The sequence below is a fragment of the Cicer arietinum genome, chromosome 4, assembly GCF_000331145.2.
Source record: "Cicer arietinum cultivar CDC Frontier isolate Library 1 chromosome 4, Cicar.CDCFrontier_v2.0, whole genome shotgun sequence".
Classification (NCBI taxonomy): domain Eukaryota; kingdom Viridiplantae; phylum Streptophyta; class Magnoliopsida; order Fabales; family Fabaceae; genus Cicer; species Cicer arietinum.
The window spans coordinates 27,013,988-27,036,183 of record NC_021163.2 but is presented as its reverse complement, the minus strand read 5'-3'; the positions used below and the strand labels follow the sequence as shown (position 1 = coordinate 27,036,183).

The 22,196-nt window shown below is 30.3% G+C and overlaps 4 protein-coding genes across 9 annotated transcripts; 3 read left to right on the top strand and 1 right to left on the bottom strand.

Moving 5' to 3' along the window:
* The first annotated feature begins 2,638 nt into the window (after nt 1-2,638).
* LOC101500532 (nuclear transcription factor Y subunit A-10) lies at nt 2,639-7,336 on the top strand. Of its 2 annotated transcripts, none has more exons than XM_012714929.3 (7): nt 2,639-2,692; nt 3,032-3,091; nt 3,832-4,172; nt 5,151-5,266; nt 5,366-5,434; nt 5,842-5,982; nt 6,455-7,336. In XM_012714929.3, the coding sequence occupies exons 3-7, from the start codon at nt 3,899-3,901 to the stop codon at nt 6,860-6,862; spliced, it is 1,008 nt and encodes a 335-aa protein (XP_012570383.3). In that variant the 5' UTR covers nt 2,639-2,692; nt 3,032-3,091; nt 3,832-3,898; the 3' UTR covers nt 6,863-7,336. The 2 variants fall into 2 exon arrangements, with proteins under 2 accessions (XP_012570383.3, XP_073223236.1); XM_073367135.1 differs by lacking the exon at nt 2,639-2,692 and adding an exon at nt 2,765-2,875 and having other exon boundaries at nt 3,839-4,172.
* A 727-nt stretch (nt 7,337-8,063) lies between these two features.
* On the top strand, nt 8,064-14,520 carry LOC101500849 (33 kDa ribonucleoprotein, chloroplastic-like). 4 transcript variants are annotated; one of them, XM_073367505.1, is made up of 5 exons: nt 8,064-8,504; nt 8,815-8,916; nt 9,615-9,911; nt 9,998-10,130; nt 14,170-14,520. In XM_073367505.1, exons 1-4 carry the CDS (start codon nt 8,094-8,096, stop codon nt 10,127-10,129), a joined length of 942 nt encoding a protein of 313 aa, XP_073223606.1. In that variant the 5' UTR covers nt 8,064-8,093; the 3' UTR covers nt 10,130; nt 14,170-14,520. The 4 variants fall into 4 exon arrangements, with proteins under 4 accessions (XP_073223606.1, XP_073223605.1, XP_073223604.1 ...); XM_073367504.1 differs by having other exon boundaries at nt 14,156-14,520; XM_073367503.1 differs by lacking the exon at nt 14,170-14,520 and adding an exon at nt 10,271-11,614.
* Nucleotides 11,390-14,093, bottom strand: LOC101501176 (syntaxin-121-like). The gene is made up of 2 exons (XM_004497588.4): nt 13,165-14,093; nt 11,390-12,360 (listed from the first exon to the last, which is right to left on the bottom strand). The coding sequence occupies exons 1-2, from the start codon at nt 13,727-13,729 to the stop codon at nt 12,005-12,007; spliced, it is 921 nt and encodes a 306-aa protein (XP_004497645.1). The 5' UTR covers nt 13,730-14,093; the 3' UTR covers nt 11,390-12,004.
* Nucleotides 14,521-16,015: 1,495 nt separating the features above from the next.
* LOC140919955 (uncharacterized) lies at nt 16,016-20,718 on the top strand. Of its 2 annotated transcripts, none has more exons than XM_073367230.1 (2): nt 16,016-19,144; nt 19,805-20,718. In XM_073367230.1, the coding sequence occupies exons 1-2, from the start codon at nt 18,683-18,685 to the stop codon at nt 20,105-20,107; spliced, it is 765 nt and encodes a 254-aa protein (XP_073223331.1). In that variant the 5' UTR covers nt 16,016-18,682; the 3' UTR covers nt 20,108-20,718. The 2 variants fall into 2 exon arrangements, with proteins under 2 accessions (XP_073223331.1, XP_073223330.1); XM_073367229.1 differs by having other exon boundaries at nt 16,016-19,267.
* The last annotated feature ends 1,478 nt before the right edge of the window (nt 20,719-22,196 follow it).

Here is a 22,196-nt window from a genome sequence, read left to right as displayed (position 1 = left end):
TTATGCAAATTGTTACAAAAATATTATCTTATTTTGTATTTTAATTTTAATCATTTCAATTCGTCAATTAACTTAATATTCTAACTCAATCTCAAACTTTTAATGGTTGATTTACATCGTTATTCTAAAATTTTGATATAAACATGAAGGAAAAATTAGATAGCTAATGAGTAAATCAATTAAATAGACTTTTTTTTAACATAAATATTTTGAAGTTAAGTATCGGTATCTTGAAGACAAATTAATTTAAAATTTAAATTTAATATAAATAATTAAATAAAAAATAATATCGCATTAAATAATTGAATCTCGTAAAATTCTGAAGTATTCACCAATCACTTATTTAATCCAATCTACTAATTATGAAGCATATTGAAAAACAGTTATTAGGTAGACGCAATTTATTTGATTTTTTAAGTCAGACTAATTTATATACATATTATTATTATTTCAATTTTTTACTTTTTTTTTAAAATATCTCATTTTTTTACTGTAGTACTTTATAGGAATTTCACCCCTTCAACCTCAAGAGGTAATTGTACTAATTAATTATTTCTAACTCTCCCCATTGGAGATACCGGATGCTATATAAATTCGCAACTAAAAAAATAAAACTAACAACAAAAATTGATAACATAAAAAATGAAATTCTTTTGTCGTTAAATTTAATTACATGCTTAATAAAAATTTCATGTTTTTCATCTTAACTTTTTTTCTTTCTAATTTAATTATTTTAGTTACGATTCCTAATTTGTATCTCTAATGAATCATAACATATTCAAGATAAAATTAATTAAGAGAATATTTTGATATTTGAGTTTACTTTTCAAATTTTAACATAAATAATTATGTCAATATATAAAAGAGTTTTTAAAAATTTATCTTATATATACTTTTTAATAACTTCACCTTGCTTTCACACATTAATCCCTTCAATAGCTTACACAAATTATATATATAAATATATAGTTTATGTGGGGTGTTTTCTCATATTTGTTCAACTGTAGAAATAAGTAACTTAATTATATATATCCTAAAAATATGTTTAATTAACATATTTACCTAAATTGGTTAAATCGAATGTAATTATCAAGAGATGTGAAGGGGTTAACTTTAAGTAATGAAATGAACTGTTCCATAATCACTTTGAAAGAAACCGAAGATTCTCGCATAACGCAAAATCTTGAATAGAAAAATGAGATTATTCCTAATGGTAATGCTAATGCTACGCACCTCTCCTATACGATGATGGGGCAGAGAAAATCTTGCAACCTAAGCAGGACCACTTATTACTCAAAAATTTACCACACCAAAAACACACTTCCACTTGCATTACTGATCATAGTATATATAATAATACCACTCATAGCTCCATGGATCTTTAAATATTGCTTTTTTTTTTTAATTAAAATCACTTGTTTTCTTTTCTTCTTTCTTCCTTGATAAAAAAAAAATTATTTTTTAGTAAAAAAAACTCATCTTAATTTTTTTTTTAATCTTTCGACTCTTAGAAGAATGCGGCTATAGTAATTTGAAGTTTGAACAATAAATAAATAAAATTTGATTAAAAATTATTTTTAATCAAAATTTAAATTTAGGTTCTTTCGAATAAAATTAAAATTTATTATGATTATTTGAAATTCAATTACTTTATTAACAATATTATTTTAAAAAATGAAAAAAAAAATATTTTTAATAAATTTAGTTTTTTATATACATAAATGATTAATACTAAAGAATTGTTCGAAAATATTCAAATTCAAATCTTAACCGAAAATATTATTGAGATATTTCACGTAACTTTTGGTTAAATTTCTAATTTCATTTTCTTTTGAGAATCGAAACATTAAAATAAAAAACTAGTAATTAGACCTTAACTAAAGACAAAATTTTCCAAAATACCAAATTTAAACTTTAGCAATTGTTGTTTCAACTTAACTTATCTCAAATGTTTTTTTATTAAATAAGAGGATTAAGAAAAAATTAAACACAACTTGAGATTTTAATTTTTTAATTTTTTTTTTTTTTGAAAGTGTTACAATTTGAAAGCTCAAATCAGAAACTCTCAATAATTACTGTAAAAACTCGTATTGTCTTATCTAAATGATCTTAGGTGGATAAAATTAAGTTTGTTTAGTCTCTTTTTCTCTATATTTTCACCTTATTCTTGTTTTGAACAGACAGAGGAAAAATTACAAACAAGTTAGATGGAACAGAAAGAAAGAATAATCACCACAATCACTGAAAAATTCTGTCCGGCTATAATTTAATAATAATTTAATTTTTATTTTATTTTATGTAGTTTTCTCTAAATTCACTCCACATAAATAATCTTATTCAAGGCAAATTAAATATTAAATGTAAATATTAAGTTATGAGAGGTTAACAATTTCAATTATACTCAACTTTGTTGATATAATTTATTTTTTATTTAATCAAAACAAAGTAGTACTATGTAATTATACAATGTCACATGTTATGTTTTTCAATATGCATAAAAATAAGAGAAAAATACATTATACATTATTCTAAAAGAGAGAGACAAATATTTTAAATGTTAGAGAGAGAATGAAATGAAGGGTGAGAGAGATTTTATAGATAAATAAAATAAAAAAATATATATATAAATATAAATAAAGAAGAACATAGTACTAAATGAAGATGTTTGGCTTCTACTACATCCATTACACTTGTAAGTTTCACATTCCTTCTCTCTCTCTTTTTCATTTGTGTTATGTGTACTAGTTTGTTGTTGTTGCTTTATTTAGTACCGACATGACTCCAATCTAATGGGGTTTATCTCTTTTTTCGTACAAACATATGCTGCTGCTCATTCTTCTCTTTTTTCTCTTCTTCTTCTTGGAACAAATAAAGGGTCTTGTCAATTCTATCATTTTGACTTTAGTGTTCTTTTTATAAATATTCTGACTTTTCTCATTTTGCTTGTCTTTTTAGCTTCATTTTTATGTCTTCTACTAATAAGCTATGAAAATTGAAGTTTTTTGTATTGATGTTTATTTTTACTCTTCAGCTCCTCTTTCTTGATGTTGATGCTGAAGACTGAATAAACACTGAGGTGGTAGAATCATAGGTATGAGGAATATTGATAATGATGGGTAAAGAACATGCTTTTTTTATGCAACTGGCACCGACACTTCTAATCAAAGGTGTATCTGGTGTACGTGTTTGTGTCTGACACTATTATGGACACCGACACTGGCATATGTGATTGACTATATTCAATTAATTCATTTTTTTTCATATTATTAATGGAGTTGAGGGTTCAGTACCGTGTTTGTGTCAATATTTCATAGTATGTGAGACACTTTTGGCGCACTTGTGAAAACAACTTATGACATATGTATAAGGTGTTTTCATTTTATTTCACAAACTCTCCGGATAGTTTATGAAATTTTGTCAAAAAAAAATGATAGTCAATGAAAACATCATATAGCTTGTACTACTAGAAAAAGTTGAAATAACGACAAATATTAGAGATGGAAAAAATCAATTAGTCACCAAATTTGATATCTCTAACTCTTAAGAACAAAATTCAAGATAAATTTGACATTTTTCATATCTAAATTTTTGCCTCTATTTCAACTTTTTCTCTAGTATACGAAAACAATTTGATCATATTGTATCTTTTCTTATAGCCTCTAAGAATAACTTATGCATAAACACTCACATGATAAACACTTATACTATAAACGCTTAACTAACTTTTTTGGAGTTAGTCCTCTTGTAATTTGTCTTTGTAGGAAAGTTGCTTTTAACTTGTTTTTCTTAATTAATTTGTGTTGTTAACAAGTTTTCAATCTTTGCTTGAAGGAACTAGTTCAGTGTGTTAATTTTTGGTAATAAGTCATTGATTTGGATCACTTTGAAGGCTATACATATGGCTATGCAAAATGTTTATCTTAGAGAACATGAAGGAACTTTCCACAATTCTGTGGGACAGTATTCATCTGTGAATTCAGCTCCATGGTGGAATAATGCCTTTGGATCATCTCAATCTGTTTATGGGGGAGATCAGTCTTGTGGACAAATGAAACCCTTTTCATTGGAGCTTTCTAACTACATAGATCAACTTGGTCCTAGTAAGCACTTAGGGAGAGGTGTTGAACAATTGTTGGATAAAGGACATACAAACCAATTTACCATCTTTCCAGGTACTTCATTTTTCAATGTCTATGTTAGAGTTGCATAACTTGTTACTCTTCTTTATATCAAATTTGCAAATTGTGTATCAAATTATTGTTGTGACTTCTGAGTTCTGACTAGTACCTTCTTCCTTTTTTCTAAGCCCCTTTACAATTTTCAAATATATTAAGAAAAGCAAGTACTTTGTTTTGGCTTATTTGAACTTATCTACTGACGTAAATACTTTTGAGATTGTTTGTGAGAATTTATGACATGTCCATAAGATGATTTCAGCATATTTCCATAAACTTTATGAGATGGTTTATGAAAATAGTTTCTAACTTATGGAAAAACAATTTAACTTTATTTAATTTTTTAATTATAGAAATAAATTACACATAAACACTTATGTTATAAACATTTAATTAATGAAGTTGAGTATCAAAATAGTGTCATGTTTCTATTTTATATGTAAATGTTCTTAAAATACTTTTTTTTTTAGGAATTATTCAACTTCTCATACCACACCTTCTAGTATTAATTTAGGGTACATTTAGAAAATGTAATAACTGTATCTAATTTGAAATAAGAATTTTAAATTAAGTAAATAGAAGTAATTGAATGTTACTACGTGTATCGGTGTCCGATATCAATACATGTCAGACACCGGACACACCTTCAATTTGAAGTATCAGTACTACATTTATGCTTTCATAACGAGTGATTCATTCCCTCCCTCCCTCTTATCTTACTGTCTCCCAAAGTTCCATAAAAGACATGTGGTCCTAAAAGATGATTGCATATTTGTAATCAAATGTAAGAAAGTTCCATCATTATTTATGTTGATATGTATTCTGCCAAAAACAAAACAAGAATAAAATAGATTATGCACATAAACTGTCTTACTACATCAAAACAAACTTAATTTTTTCTTTGTTATGATTATTGTTACATTGTACATTTGAACTTTCCTAGGACTAACCATTATTAAGACATTTCTTTTTTAGATGACTGTAAGATGTTAGGTGATGCACAAAATCATCAAGCAACCTTATCACTTCAGTCATCGTTTGCTGTTACTGAGCCGCATAATCGTTTCGAGCTAGGATTTAATCAATCTATGGTAAAATTTCGCCCAAAACAATCCATTTAAAGTTGTAGTATTTTAGTATGTATTAGAATATAAATTCAGTATGTTAATTAATTATCCTTTTTTTGCTAGATATGCGCGAAATATCCTTATATGGATCAATTTTATGGACTCTTCTCAACTTATGGACCACAAATTTCGGTTTGTCTTTACCTCAACAATTTTCATAATCTGTGATAAATCATGCAATGTCTATAAAATACTTGAATGTGAATTTGTTTGATTTGTGTACAGTGTATATGCTTACATGAGAAAGCCAGAAATCTGTTTACAACTATCTTGTTAGTATTCTTCTGAATCTTTCAAATGTAATAATCAAGTTGATTGTGAAATTTGATGCTAATGTCTTTGTGTGTGATGATTGAATTGTGAGACAAGTAATGAGAAGAAAATTTAAATTTATAGCGTTAAAATTGAATCATATGATGCAGTCTGTGTTTGAAGTTTTTGCATGTATTCATATTCTGTTTTTTGTTATTATTTGTTTATCTGCCGCAAATTTTTTTACCATTTGTTAATTATATATGTATCCATGTTTAATAAATTAGGGACGTATAATGCTTCCGCTTAGCTTGGCGTCGGACGATGGACCGACTTACGTGAATGCTAAGCAGTACCATGGAATCATCAGACGCCGACAATCCCGTGCCAAAGCTGTGCTTCAGAATAAATTGATTAAACGTAGCAAGGTATGCGACTATATGACTGTTACATTATCATTGTAAAGTCATGTGTTTGTTTCAAGCAGAGATGATATTATGATGAGATATGAATAAGTATTTTGTATAATTAGTTGGAATTATAACATAATAATGTTTAATAAGAATGAAATTTATGTTCATGTATCCAACAATGGATAGTGCTGATAAATATCAATATGCTATACTTTTTTCAGTCCAATGTTGTAAATTGTGGATCGTTAAATATAGCGGTTTGTTCAAATTTTACTATAGTATATTACTTTAGAACAGTAGTAATTTGTAAAAAAATTCAACGCTAAAGCCTTATATTACAATTATAATTGCTATTTGACAGCACTAGTTCAATCAAAATATAGATTATTTTCGCTCTTTCCTCGTGACGATGTTAAACAACTTCTAAAATAGTATTTTATCCTTTTACCCTTTTTATACCTATTAAGGTTTTATATTTGTCTTGCAGCCATATATGCATGAATCGCGCCATCTACATGCAATGCGGCGACCAAGAGGATGTGGTGGCCGCTTCTTGAACACAAAGGTTTCTGCTATTGGAAATGGTAAAAGCGGGAGCGAAGTGAAGCAAAAAACTGGAGGCCTACAACTGCAGTCGAGTGGCTCTCAAAGTTCTGAAGTCCTGCAATCTGAGGTCGGAACTTTAAATTCATCAAAGGAAACAAATGGAGGAAGTCCAAATGTGTCAGGGTCAGAAGTCACTAGCATGTATTCACAGGGAGGTCTTGATAGCTTTGCTGTCAATCATATCAGATCTTCTGTCCACTCTTTGGGAGACATGATGGATACCGAACACGGTATCGTCATGCCAACCAAATGGTTTGCAGCAGCTGGCAGACAGTTGCTGCAACCGTAAAATTTGGTTGGGAAAGGAAAACAAATGGATTTGGTACAATGTTAATTTTGCACCAAACTCCATCCTTTCTGTGTCTAGATGAAGAAGCACATGTCACAGTTTCTTGTGTTTACTGTGACAAATTAGTTCTTGAAGACGGCTTCTCCATCTGGTGCTGAGGCAAATCATTCTTGGCTTATGCTCAGGCAACTCATGCTTGGCTTATGAAAATTTAGTAGTATTGTGTTTGTATTTGTGTACAGGCCTGCTTTAGCATGTGTAGACATGCTTAATGGCTTGGTATCATGATGCAATTAACTATGATGTGTCTTACTTTCTATGTTAAACTAAGAACATGAATTCTAGGTAACATGTGTGTGTTTTTCATTATATTTTATTAAGTTTGGTGTTTTGTAATGGATTTCTGACTTTATGGAGTAATGTATCATAGAACTTTGGCCTATTACTCTAATGAGAAATGTCTATTTTATATCATTTGCATTTGGGAATTTTAGAGGTTGTTTATGAAGTCACATGCAAGTAGTTTCAGCGTCCCTCCTTAAGCTGATTAAGGTTTATTACAAGGAATGATAGCTCATCAAATATTATTTCTGAAAAGTATTATAAAGTAAACCCTAGTAAAAAAAAAGTATCATCGACCGTCGTTAAAATTTCTAATGAATTTTAAAGTTGATTAGTTATTGGCGTTAACTAACTATCACTTAGGATTTTCTCATTCGAGATCATGGAGAAGAGAATGAATTGCAATAATTTTACACACTATTTTATCTTTAACCTTTTGAGTGAAATGCAAGAAAACATAAGAAAAGAAAATCGCTAGACCAACCCCATATTCGATCAAGATAACAACATTAGGATTAAGAGGAATTCCGTGTTTGAAACATTCACTAAACATAAAATAGTCAAAAACACGAAATCGCAAAGAAATGTTTATATCGACATGTGTGTTTTCAATTTTTTATTTTATTTTATCTAATTCGAACTTCAAAATCACTACACAAAAATAAAGAAAAACTACAATTTACATATAATTTAATATAAATTTAAGTATTTAATTAGTATACAACAATATGGGTTCAACTCTAGCCGTCAATGCAATGATCTCTTTGATGGATGGGGTGTGTAATATCAGCGAACCTTTAGTCCTGACTTTGACCACACTCCATAACCCAACACATATAAATAAACTTTTTTTAATTAAAAAGAAAAGAAAATAAAATAAAAAAGCTTTATGTTGTATGAATTTGTGAATGTAGCATATCCATCCATGGCTAGTGCAACCAATCCTTCATTTTCCATATGCCACAAAATCTTCAACTTTTCCCTAATCCATTCTTCCATTTCACTCACCCTTAACTTCCCACATAGAACCATATCCCCAAAACCCCTTAACCTAAAACCCCAATTATTCAACCCTTCTCCTTTCTCACTCTATCCTCTTCACCCACGTTCACTTTCCTTTCATGAAGAAGACTCTGAACCTGAAACTGAAACTGAAACTCAACCCTTACAAAATTCAGACCCTAAACTGTCAAACTCAAACCAATCAACGAGACTCTTCGTGGGGAACTTGCCTTTTTCATTGTCTTCTTCCCAATTGGCTGAGCTTTTCGGAGAGGCTGGAAATGTACTGTCTGTGGAGGTTTAGAAGTTTCCTCCTTTGACCCTTTTGTTTTATTGATTGATTGATAAATTTATGATCCTTTTGATAAGTCCAATATCAGGATGAATTTGAAACTAAGTGAATAATGTCAGAGATGCATTTGATGACAAATTTAAACAAAGGGACGAACTTGATTAACATTTTGCAATTTCTTAATATTGATGTGTCCCTACAATTTTAAAGACCAACTTCAGTATCTATTCGATAATTTTATGATCTTCTTGTTTTTGGGATGTTGTGGTGATCTTGTTCTTGATTGTGTTTGTTTTGTTTGATTTGAGTTATGCAGATTGTGTATGATGACTTCACGGATAGAAGCAGAGGATTTGCATTTGTTACAATGGGGAATGTGGAGGATGCTGAAGAAGCAATTCGAATGTTTGATGGCACTGTAAGTCTCAATTGCTTATTACATTTTAATTTTTATAATATGTATGATGTATGATTCATTGAGAAAAATGAAGGAAACCATATTTTAATGGACGGTGCAATTCCATTTTAGAACTATCTAGAAAATATTCTATATCTTTAATCTAAATATACAAGCTGGAGCCGTTGGTAAGGTTTCAACTCATATTCACAAAGATGCGTGAGCTTGAATTCTACTATCGATGTGAGGACCTTGTTGGTTGGTAAAATGTTAGTACATTTGTAAGCATTTTTTTTAGTCTTGATGCTTTTTCTGAACCTGAGAAGCTCTTCGAACCCAACTTCCCTAAACTTTTTTTCATCAAAACCAAGTGAAGATAGAGATGGACACAACCTGAACAATAACTTACACGATCACTTGAACTTGGTTTACAGATAATTTGGTGTTCAGGTTTTAATTAATATAGTCTCATAATATCATATAGATATAGGATGGTCATTTATTGATCTTTTCTATTGTAGATAAAGATGAAGGTGAACATAGAATCATAGAGAGCAGAATGATTTGATGCTTAATTAAGGCTTAGTTGTAAATTAGTTAGAGCCAATTTTTTGGTTTCTTATCTTATTATCATTTTGTCAATTGCAATATTTATTTACTGCATCAAACAAACAAGCTGAGTTCAATTCTATTGGTAAAATGGCTATGATAATGAACAGAAAGTTGGAGGTAGGGTTATTAAAGTAAACTTCCCGGAAGTGCCCAAAGTAGGCAAAAAGGCACTAAAGGGCTCAAATTATAGAGGTTATGTAGACAGCCCTCACAAGCTCTATGCTGGAAACCTTGGTTGGGATCTGACTTCCAAAGATCTTAGAAAAGCCTTCGCCAAGCAGCCAGGGTTACTGAGCGCCAAGGTCGTCTATGAAAGGCACAATGCAAAATCTCGAGGATACGGATTTGTCTCCTTTGAAACTGCTGATGATGTAGAGGCTGCTTTGAATGCCATGAGCGGCGTGGTATGAACAATATTTTGTTGATTATTATTTTGCAACTTTTGTTCATCTTGTGATATCTCAGTCTAACTATGTAATGTGTTTTTCAGGAGGTTCAAGGCCGGCCCTTACGACTGAATTTGGCTGCAGATAACAAGAAGCCTTCGCCTCCTCTGGTGATTGATGAAAATAAAGGAAATAATGTTGATAGCTTGGGAATGTTGTTTGGATTAAGCAAATGAGGTATATAAGTTATCTTTCTTTTTTTCCCTCTTGAAAATGCTTCATTGTTGTACAAAGTGGTCCCTCATGTCATATTTTTCTATCAATTACTAATCACATTGGCATACACTAACTACAAGATCAATGTCAATTTATACAAGATCAATGTCAATTTATGTGTAACGGTAGCAAGAGATTATGCTTCAAAATCCAAAGTCCACAATTTTTATGTTGATAGCCCTTTGCAAAGTAACGAATGCAATATCAAAGGCATCATGAGGGAAGATTCTACTTTGGTAATTTTTAAAAGTAATCATGTTTATTTGGCTAATCAAAGATATATCTTGTCTACAATAGTCTTTCATTAAGCATCCACATCAACTTTTTTCTTCAAGTTTTGATGTCATCTTAGGGACTAATGTAAAAAAATGTGATGTATAGGTAGGTTGACTTCGATGCTAAATGAACCTTTGAAACCAATTTCATATGTTTATGAATGAAAATGAAAGAAATGTTATATTTTTGAAAGAAAGATATGGGATGTCAACTGTATATTTGGAACATTGAATTGGAAATATACTCTACTATTTATGAACATGAGAAATTTTAAACATCCAAAGACCATAAAGAAGATAAAAATGTATAAGTGTAGAAATTACTGAGAACAGGTCTATTAATAAAAATGTGTAGGAAACCAGTATTATTATAGTAATGAGTGACCTATGCGGAATTCTAAAATATTAGTTGCGTTCATTTTAATTATAAAATGAGTTTTATTTATTTAGATAAACTTATTAATTGCGGTTAGTGGAGAAATATGATAGATTGAGATACAATAATTTAAATAAGAGTATATTAGTGGGAAAAAAGTTTAATGTGTCTTGTATTAATATTGTAAAATGATAAATAATTTGAGACAAAAAAAAAAAAAAAAGACATATTAGATATTTAAAATGAGACGAATGAAATAATTTACTAGAATTTAATCTCTCACAATAATTGAAATCTATTAAGGAGTTGTTGTCTCGCAATTTTTCTTGTCTGACATCGAAATCTTAATCAAATAATTAAGGAATCTAGAATCCATCACATGTGTCTCACTATAAGTATTGGTAGAATAATTTTATTATTATCATTCTTATTGTTTGGTTAGTTTGGATAGGGTTGCATGAGTCTAATTTTAATTGATGTTATAACATTACTTGCCATTTGGAAAAGAAAAGAAAACTTGGCATTTGTATGTAACATAAATATCAAATATAACAATAAAGGAACCTAAATAAAATTTAATCAATGTAACTATTTATTTATAAAATAAAATAAAAATGCAACCGAATAATAATAAGGATAAATTCTTTTGTACAATGGTATAAACGCCCAAAACAATTGAACTCCTGCAACACATAAGCTAGGTAGTTCACCCACAACAGACAACAACTTAAATTTAATTTAATAAATAAATATTAAAAACAAAGTGCATATCAAAAAAAAAAAAAAAAAGAAAACCAACATGAATATCCTTCTAGCTTTCTCCTCCCTCACATGCCAAAATGAGATAAAATTCTTGAGTGAGTTTTCCTCATAAATGAATCCTCTACAGCAGTTGCATCATACTACTACAGCTGTAAAGGATCTAGATTCTTTTCTCGCAATAGTTGACCGGTACCCCAAAAGACCATTGACCATCATAGGTTCTAGAAATCTTCTAAACAAAATATCTCAACTCTCAATCTTCAAACATGTACCAAACTATGGAAATAATAGACCAACACATGCGACCATAAACAACTAAAGTATTTTAATAATACAATAATTGTCAAGGCAGCATGAATTGACTAGACCAATTAAAATATACAAAGCTTTGAACAAGTCATAGCCCACCAATTTGAAAAGTCTCAATTTTTAAGGACAATAGGTAAAACTATGATCAAGATTATAATGAGAAGCAATATGATGGCAATACAAGTCCACTTTCGTGTATTCTTTTGGTGCTTCCTAGCAACATGCAACTGTTGGACCCCACCTCTAACGTACGAATTAGCACGCGCCACGTGGCTTTCGATATCATCCAATTGTTCACCTTGGGATTGGACCAAAACGGCCATGTCCATGAAAACTTGGTGGAGCTCCATTAGATTTCTTTCCATCTCTTTCACTATGTCATGCCTCTCTTGAATCTCTTGGATTGTGTCAATGATGTTTGCTTTCCCTTGTTGCTGAATTGCTTTTTGCAAAAATGTTTCACTTTCACCTATTACATTATAAATATAAGTATACCATCAATATTTTATAACTAATTGTCAAAATTTTAAAGATAAAAATAGAAGAAAAAAAATCATGTTTTCAAGTTATTAAACAATTTCTCCTATCATTAATTATGCACTCTAGCTAGGTCCTTGTTGCCGCTAGCTAAAATCAAAACCCTTATGTTTTGTAAGTATAATTGATATAATAGTTCCAGAGATATATGATATGATTTTACACATATTTGCTAAGTATATGGTCTTAGAACCAAAAAAATCTGAGTATAATATTTGCTTACAATATTCTTACTTAATCCATTTCTAATCAATGTAAAAGAAATTGGTTACAATCAATGTAAATTTCAGTAATTAAAATTTCAAACAGCTTTGAAGTTCATCTAGAATGAAAATTAATTAAGATCCTCAAAAACCCAAATTTATGTGATTATGTGCATAGAGAATTTTGGAGGAACAAAAACAGAACAAAATTTTACTTTTATTTTTTTAATCTAAAAAATATTAAATTAGATAACATTTACCAATTAAAAAATAAAAACTTAACTCTCCTATTTGCTTTTCAAAATCAATCCGCCTAAACATACCCTTAAGAATCAATTATTAAAATTTATAAACTTAATGATTTGTGAAAGTTGTCAAATGAAAGACAAACAAAAGACCTTTGCAAAAAAATAAATGAAAGACAAATTAACAAAAGTTGACTACGGTATGAACATCAAAAAATTACAGTATGAACATTTATAAATTATAATTATACAATAAAAGTTATGTGAATTGATGATATATATACGTACCAGTTGAGATGAGGAGGTCAACGGTTTTATCATCAGGTTTCTCTCCAGTGACGGTATAGTATCTACGTTGTATAGTTTCTTTGTATTCAGAGGAGATTTGTTGTCTAAGGTTGTTAAAGCTATCCATAGAGTCCTTAAGCTTCTTCCTCAAACCACTCACCACTGAGCTCCTAGTCCGGTCCGAAGACGAATCTGGTCCAGCGCCAGGCAAACTCCTACTAGCCTCGTTGGACCGGTCAAGCGCCTCGAGCCGAACCTTAACAAGCTTAGCATTCTTGAGAGCATTAGCCACATCAGCATCCATACGTGATCGAATATCCTTCACAGCTTTGGCGCTGTGAAGGGTCTTGCTCTTCTCATGAGAGACTCGAAGGCTCTCATAGAGACGATCTAGCTCCTTTAACTCCTCTTTAACACCCTCAACTTCCTCAAAAAATCTGTCGAGGTGCACCCCGGCTTGTTCAGTTGTCGGCGATGACATTTCGATGACATGGTTGTGGTTGTCCGGCGAGACTTGTTCTTGGCTGCGAAATCGGGAGAAAGAGCTGGATAATAAATCGTTCATATTCTTCTTCTTGTTGTTTCAATTTTGGTTGTGTAGGAATAAGAAAAGAGAAGAGAATGTTTTGTCACTTTTTCTGGAAGTTGAATATATAATTGAACTAGCTAGATTAGAAAATATGAATGAGAATGTGTATAAATATTTATATGTATGTACTGAAGAAAATATGGTTTGGGATTTATATATAATGGTTGTTTTTTGAATGATATTGAGTTTGAATTTTTCTTTGAATAATAATAAATGGGTGGAAATGGGCGAGACTTGTTCAAGATGCAATAGCATGCAACATGTGAAGTAAATTTGATTATTATATAATAAGGAATAATGAGAAAAACATTTGTTATATTTGTATACAATATTGATAATTGTGTTGAGGCACAAATGGCAAGTTTATTATTTTGTAGTATATGATTAAAATATTTAATCTAGATTGGTAGTAGCAGACAGGCAAAAGAGGGTAACTGGTCAAAGGGAGTTGGGAGAATAGGGCGTGTACAAATGGCTTCGTGGGAAATTTCCTATGATGACTGGAAATTAAAGGGAAATAGCCTCAAAGTTGATTTGGGGTCAATGGAAAGGGCAATAATGGAATAAAAAAATAGAGGTAGAGAAGAAAATTGCTGTTTACGTGAGAAGATGGTGGTATTGTCTTTTTTGGTCTTGCGGTTGGTAATCTCTATATTTTGGATTATTTATGATTTATGATTTTGTTTCTCTTATTTTTAAATCTACAATTTCACTCCTCTGATTTTTGTAACACATACATCGGATATATACAGCGTATTGTTTATTTATTTAAATATAAAAAAACTTTTTAAAAATAAAAATAAACACACTTTTATAATACAATATATAAATTTGTGTCATTAATCATTTTGAAAGTTTCATTAATCATTAAAATATATATTATTAATTTTTTTTAAAATATATATTTCGATAACTACTAAAGGGCACGATATTAACTACTAAACATTAATTTATATCGCAAAACAATTAAATTGATGAAAGATATTGTCTAGGTTTATTTCCATGAAATCGATTGAGTTGGAAAATAAATATATTTAGAGTTGTCAATTTGATAAACTTATAATTATTATCCTCGGTCCACATGTTGGAGGGGCTAAAAAAATTTATAATTTAAAAGGTTCAAAAAACAAAGCCCCCATACTATAAGTCCCCTAAAATTTGGTGGGCTTAGTGGGCCTATAGGTCTATTTTTTCAAAAAAAGAATCGATTTTTTTTTCGATAAAAAATTTCTGATTTTTTTTTTATAAAATTTTTTTTGATTTTTTTTTGATAAAAAATGATTTACAATTTTTTTTGAGAAAAAAAAATATTTTTTTTATTTTTTTTCGATTAAAATAAATTTTTTAGAATTTTTCAAGAAAAAAATCTCAAAATTAACAAAATATTGAGAGTCTATAAGTCCACTGAGCCCTCTCCCTTGAGCCCCATGAAATAACGGGCCGAGATTTTAAAAAAATTGTTTTGATACTGAACCTAATATTGAGGGTTTAATAAATAAATAAAAATTAAAAGGACTTTGGAGTTGATGGTTTTTTTGACAGCTCTAAGTATATTACACATCATATCATTAAAATCCAACCACAAAATACATGGATAAAAAAATGTAGTACATTTTAAAATTAAGCGACCAAAATCATATAGATTTAGGAATATGAAAATCAAAATTATTAAAATAAAAAATACATTTAAGACTAGTATGATACATATATTTATAAGATTTAAAAATAAAACTATTTTACGATGATGTATAATAAAAATTTATCATTTTGTCACACCACCTTACTTTTGTAATGAAATTTTGTAGTGGTGGTATTTCATGGAAAATTTGTTTTAGCTATTAAGACACTATGATATTGTTTTGCACTGTTTATATGTTTATATATGTGATATGTCCATTAAACTCATATTTATGTGTCCACCAAAAACCGTATATTCATAATACACAATTAATTGAAAAATAATAAAAATATTACAGACGAAATTGTAGATAAGCCAGCTTTTAGTATATTTGTATTTTGCGACCAAATATGGCTTCAAATTTTGAAAGGTACTTAAAAAATATATAAGTTAAACTTATATGTTGAAAATGGAGGAACCCAGTGCTAAGTCTTAGTTATATTTGTACTTAGTCAAAGTTAATTAGTTAGGCTATTAACCATTTCTTAATTATTTTATTATGAAGTTAAGTTTGATAGTTTCTATATAAATTAGAAAATCTCAATTGTAAATGTCATTTTTAATTCCTTCATAATAATGTCAATTGATATGAGGTATGTTCAGCATATTTTCTTTTCAATTATCATAAGATAACATGGTATCAGAGTAAAAAAAAAAATGTATGCCTTTCCTCTCTTTATCTTTCATTTCCCTCATATTTCTCCTTCACCATCCTCAAATGGCAGATGAACATGAGACTTCTTCTTCTGATTCAGAAATTTCTCCTTCATTGTCTTCATCCAAAGGCTCGTTATTAAATCCACAAAACCCTTATTTTTTGCATCCCGGCGAGAACCCCGACACAACGTTGGTTTCGGTTCTGTTAAATGACAACAATTATCACACATGGAGCAAATTGATGTGTCGTGCTCTTTCATCCAAGAACAAAATTCAGTTTATCAATGGTACCTTGCCTCAGTCCTTACCCACGAATCCAGATTTTAAGGTTTGGGAAAGATGCAACAACATGGTCATCTCTTTGATAACAAAAACCCTATCTCCCCATATATCGCAGAGCACCATCTGCATTGATTCAGCATTAGAGTTATGGGCTGATCTCCGTGATCGTTTCACCCAAGGAAATCATTTTTGATTTTCCGATCTCCTCCGTGATCTCCATTCAATCAAGCAAGGTGAACGTTCTTTGTCTAGCTATTTCACCGATTTGAAGATTCTTTGGGATGAATTGGAGGATCTTCGCCCAACACCATCATGCGCGTGCCCTATTCCTTGTTCTTGCAAGCTCAGCACAACAGTTCGTGATTTCAAACATCAAGAATATATCTCTTGTTTTCTAAAAGGTTTGAATGAAAATTAAAATAACGTTCGCACACAGATTTTATTCATGGATCTATTACCTTCCATTAGCAAAATGTATTCTCTTGTTGTTCAACAAGACCTTGTTCCCAATTCGACCCATAATCCCCTTAATACTTCTGTTGCTTTTAATATCAATACTCCTGACAATTCCGGTCAAGGTCGTGGGCAATCCCATCATGGTCGTGGTCGTGGCCAGCCTCGTCCCTCCATGTTGTGTACTCATTTCCATAAGAATAATCACACCGTAGACACATGTTATTTCAAACATGGCTTTCCACTGGGTTATCGTAAAAACCAATTTGCAAATTCGTCTTCACCAAATGATTTCAAGAATCATTCTCTCTCCCAGCCTCCACAGCAACTCGATTCCAACAATCATCTTAGCAAAGAAGATTATCACATTTTGATTAATCTGCTACATCATTCTAAATCTGATGCTGCAACTTCTTTCGGAACCAAGAATTTTGTTTCAGATCAATCCAATCACATAGTATCAAGTATTTCCAATACAGGTTTTTCTAATCCTTTTTCTCTATGGATTATGGATTCAAGGGCCTCCGGTCATGTTTGTCCCTTTATTAAATGTCTCTCTTCAATTAAACAAATTGAACCCATTTCTATTATTTTTTCAAATGGTTCGTCTATTCTTGCACATTTTTCAGGACATGTTTACTTTACTTCTAATCTTTACTTGCAAAATATGTTGTTTATTCCTTAATTCAATTTCAGTTTAATATCTATTTCAAAACTCACTAATGATTTGAATTGCAAACTCTTATTTAGGATTTGCATACCCAAAAGACGATTGGGCATGTGGAGCATCATAATAGTCTTTATATTCTTGATCATATTTATGCCTCTGCTATAGTTTTTTCTACTGAATCTGGTCATGTTTCTAATGACCATTGTACTGCCTTTGTTAATGCTACATTACCACATAAATTTGATGTTTGGCACTTTAGATTAGGCCATCCATCAATAACTGTATTACAACAAATGTGTAAATAATTTCCTTACATTTCAGTTAATAAAAATCTGATTTGTGACTCTTGTCATTTGGGCAAAATTTCTAAACTCCCCTTTCCCCTTAGTGAAAGTGTTTCTTTACATATTTTTGATCTTATACATGTTGATATTTGGGGCCCTATTAATGTCCCTTCTTTTGATGGTCATCAATATTTTCTAACTATTGTTGACGATTATTCACGATTTACTTGGTTATTTTTAATGCATGCTAAATCTGAAACTCGTATGCTCCTTAAAAACTTTGTTTCCTTTGTTTCAATACAATTAAATACAAAAGTCCAGAAAATCCGCCGTGACAATGGGATTGAATTCAATATGCCTCCATTTTATTCTCGTTTGGGCATATTGCATCAAACCTCTTGTGTTGAGACACCCCAACAAAACTCAATTGTTGAAAGGAAACGTCGTCATCTTGTTAATGTGACTATACCACTTCTTTTCCACTCTAAACTATCCAAGAATTTTTGGTCTTTTGCTATTAACCATGTTGTTTTTCTTATTAACAGGTTAACTACTCCTGTTTTACATAATAAGACCCTTTTGCTGTTTTACATAAAGGTAGGAGATTGTTATATAAACAATCTCCTACCTTTATGGATTTGAAGGTTTTTGGTTGTCTTGCTTATGCTTCCACTTTGCTTCACCATAGAACTAAACTCGATCCAAGGGCCACCAAGTGCATTTTCCTTGGCTTTAGAGAAGGAACTAAAGGTTATTTGATGTTTGATTTACATACTCATGCCACCTTTGTTTCTAGGAATGTAGTTTTTTAAGAACATATTTTTCCATATGCTAATCCTAATTCTACTTCCTTACATATTAATAATGTTTCTCATGACTTTTTTATTTTGTTTGATGATATTGACATGCCTTTGCCTAATATTGTTTCTATTAATAACTCCACCAATGATAGTACTTCGTCTGCTTCATCTAGTCTTGATACTAGTCCTAACAATTTACATACTTCTCCTATATTTGATTTTGATGCGCATCCAGATACTCTTCGTAGGTCTTCAAGGTCTAAGAAGTCCCCTACTTACTTACACGATTTTGAGTGTAATTTTGCACATGCTAGGCACCATGAGTCTGATATATTGTATCCTTTATCCCATGTCTTAACTTATTCTAAATTGTCATCTTCTTTCTATCATTTCATTTCCTCTATTTCTGTTGTTCGTGAACCTACCAGCTTTAAACAAGTTGTTACAGACAATAATTGGACTCATGCCATGCAGTCTGAGCTAACAACCCTCGATCAGAACAACACTTGGACTCTTACTGAGTTACTACAAGGAAAGAAGCCCATAGGTTGTCGACGGGTTTATAAGGTAAAATATAATGTTGATGGTTCTATAGAACGTTATAAGGCACATCTTGTTGCCAAAGGTTTCAACCAAATTGAAGGTGTTGATTATTTTGATACTTACTCACATGTAGCCAAGCTCACTACTGTAAGACTCTTACTTGCCCTTGCATCATCTCATAATTGGCATTTGCATCAGTTAGATGTTCATAATGCTTTTTTACATGGCAATTTAGAAGAGGAAGTCTATATGCAAGTGCCCCTTGGGTTATTGGCTTATAATCCAAATATTGTTTACAAACATCACAAATCTCTTTATGGTTTAAAATAGTCCAGTAGGCAAGGGTTTGCTAGACTTTCCTATGCTCTCATTTCAAAAGGGTATACTCAATCTAATTCAGATCATTCTTTATTCATTAAATCCATTTCCTCGTCCTTTACTGTCTTATTGATATATGTAGATGACATCATAATTTCTGGAAACAACATCGATGAAATATCTGAAATTAAATCCTTTTTGAACTGTACTTTCAAAATTAAAGATTTTGGCCACTTGAAATACTTTCTTGGCCTTGAAATTGCTAGGTCCAAATCTGGTATACATATTTTCCAAAGAAAATATACTTTAGATATTTTATCTGATGTTGGTATGCTTGCCTCTAAACCATGCTCTATACCTATGCAGAAAACATCTAAATTTAGCAAGGATTTAGGCCAACCTCTCACTGGTTCAGCATCCTACAGAAGACTCATTGGAAAGGTGATCTACTTGACAAATACGCGGCCAGATATTAGCTATGCAATACAACAACTTTCCCAATTTATGTCTAGCCCTACAAATTTTCATTATGACACTACCATACAAATTCCCCGTTATCTCAAATTATCACCAGCCCAAGGCATTATGTTGTCTTCTTCATCCTCTGTCAACTTAAAGCTTTATGTGACAGTGATTGGGCCAACTGCCCTAATACTAGGCGCTCCGTGAGCGGGTTTTGCAATTTTTTGGGTGATTCTCTCATTTCATGGAAATCCAAAAATCAACCAACAGTTTCTAAATCTTCTTCTGAGGCGCAATATCGAGCCATGGCGTCAACGGTGTGCGAAATACAATGGCTCACTTACCTCCTTAATGACTTCAAGTTGCCAACTATTGCACCAGCCCTGTTGTACTGCAACAGCCAATCTGCAAGGCATATCGCGTCTATTTCTTCATTCCATGAGTGTACTAAACATATTGATTTGGACTGACATATCATCATAGAAAAGTTGCAACAAGGACTATTTCATCTTCTCCCTATTTCTACTCATCTTCAGCTGGCATATATTTTTACTAAGGCCTTAGATTCTTCACCTTTTCATACTCTTATTTACAAGTTAGGCCTCATTACTATATGTGGCCCAACTTGAGAGGGGATCTTAGTTATATTTGTACTTAGTCAAAGTTAGTTAGTTAGGCTATTAACAATTTTCTAATTATTCTGTTAGGAAGTTAAGTTTGATAGTTTCTATATAAATTAAGAAATCTCTATTGTAAATGTCATTTTTAATTCTTTCATAATAATGACAATTGATATGAGGTATATTTAACATATTTTCTTTCCAATTATCACAAGATAACATTAAGTTCTTTAAAAAGAAATATTATGATAAAAATTTATTCGAGTAGACGAAATTGAATGTTAAGTCTAGTGAAGTCTATCATTTATACATTTTGTAGATCCAAGCAAATGACTCAGTAATAATATATTTGAGCAATATTACATATGAAGAGATATTTTATTTTTGTTTAATATCCAAAGATTTGTGTCATTGTTCGATAAGAAATAAAATTATGTTGTAAATATCTTTTAATTTATTTAAAAAATAATAAAAAAAGATTTTAATAGTTGAATCAAAATCAAATTTTATTATACTTAATTTTATTATATTATCAACTATCTCATTTGTTGTTGTATTTGGTAAGAGATATTCTTCTAAATTAAAACTGCTAAAATTTGAGCTAAATTACTGACACAATCATTTGACTTAATTTAAAATAACGACTCGGTCATTTAACTTTTTTTCTCAATTTGCTCTTTATGTTTTAAAATATTACCATTGTCATTTTTTTTATGGGATATGTTCTACCCTATTAAAAAATTATAAATTTATAAAATTCATCTTCATCTTCATCTTCATCTTAAAAAAATCAAAATCTTCGTTAAACCCAAAACCTAAATCTTCAACGAAACTCAAATTTTTATTTCCATCAACTACACATTACAATTCCAACAAACAACAACAACTACAAAAAGTTGGCTCTCATTGAGGTGTGTTAACGGAGAAAATGTGGGAAAAATAAAGGGTTGAATTTTTGAAGTTACATAATCACTTTGTAATATAGGTTCAAAGAAATACTTTTGTGGTATAAAAGATTAAAAGAAGGAGACAAATATCATGTCTAGATCTTAGACTGAGATCAAAAGTTTAAACCATAAAGAAGTTTTATCAAAACATCAAATTTTCAAAACTTATTTATGTGAGTTTTTTATTTAGGAATTTAATATTGTTATTGTTGGAGATGAAAATTTAAAATTGTTGGAATCCTAAATTTGATGAAGATCTCAGTTTCTCTTAAAGATGATGAAATTGTAGATTATTTTTTAACATAGAAGTAATAGATTCTATTCAAAAGAATATATGTGTTAGTATTTTAAAACATAATTAAAGACAAAATCAAGAAGAAAAATTAAGAATTAAATTATTATTTGAAATTAAATTAAAAATTATTATTTGAAATTAAATTAAAGGTACCGCGAAAACAATTGTCTAAAATTTACTTGTGACATATTGTATAAGAGATAGATTAAATATTCATTTATAGTTCTATAAAAAAAAAAAAAATATATATATATATATATATACAATTTACACATATGATTAGACTTTAATAAAGTGATTTATGAAGTTCAGTTAAAGACAAATCGTTTAAGAGAACCGAAGTTCAAATATTGACTAACACAATTCTTGTCAGACTTTACTTAATTCTCGGTCGAACTTTGAATTACTAGAGCCCATTTCTCTAAGAACCAAAG

Coding starts and splice junctions, on each gene's coding strand:
- LOC101500532 (XM_012714929.3), top strand. CDS start 3,899: ATGGCTATGCAAAATGTTTATCTTAGAGAACATGAAGGAACTTTCCAC. Junction 4,173..5,150: donor CCAATTTACCATCTTTCCAG/GTACTTCATTTT, acceptor TTTCTTTTTTAG/ATGACTGTAAGATGTTAGGT. Junction 5,267..5,365: donor TAGGATTTAATCAATCTATG/GTAAAATTTCGC, acceptor TTTTTTTGCTAG/ATATGCGCGAAATATCCTTA.
- LOC101500849 (XM_073367505.1), top strand. CDS start 8,094: ATGTTGTATGAATTTGTGAATGTAGCATATCCATCCATGGCTAGTGCA. Junction 8,505..8,814: donor GAAATGTACTGTCTGTGGAG/GTTTAGAAGTTT, acceptor TGAGTTATGCAG/ATTGTGTATGATGACTTCAC. Junction 8,917..9,614: donor TTCGAATGTTTGATGGCACT/GTAAGTCTCAAT, acceptor GATAATGAACAG/AAAGTTGGAGGTAGGGTTAT.
- LOC101501176 (XM_004497588.4), bottom strand. CDS start 13,729: ATGAACGATTTATTATCCAGCTCTTTCTCCCGATTTCGCAGCCAAGAA. Junction 12,361..13,164: donor TGACCTCCTCATCTCAACTG/GTACGTATATAT, acceptor ATAATGTAATAG/GTGAAAGTGAAACATTTTTG.
- LOC140919955 (XM_073367229.1), top strand. CDS start 18,683: ATGCCTTTGCCTAATATTGTTTCTATTAATAACTCCACCAATGATAGT. Junction 19,268..19,804: donor ATGTAGCCAAGCTCACTACT/GTAAGACTCTTA, acceptor ATACCTATGCAG/AAAACATCTAAATTTAGCAA.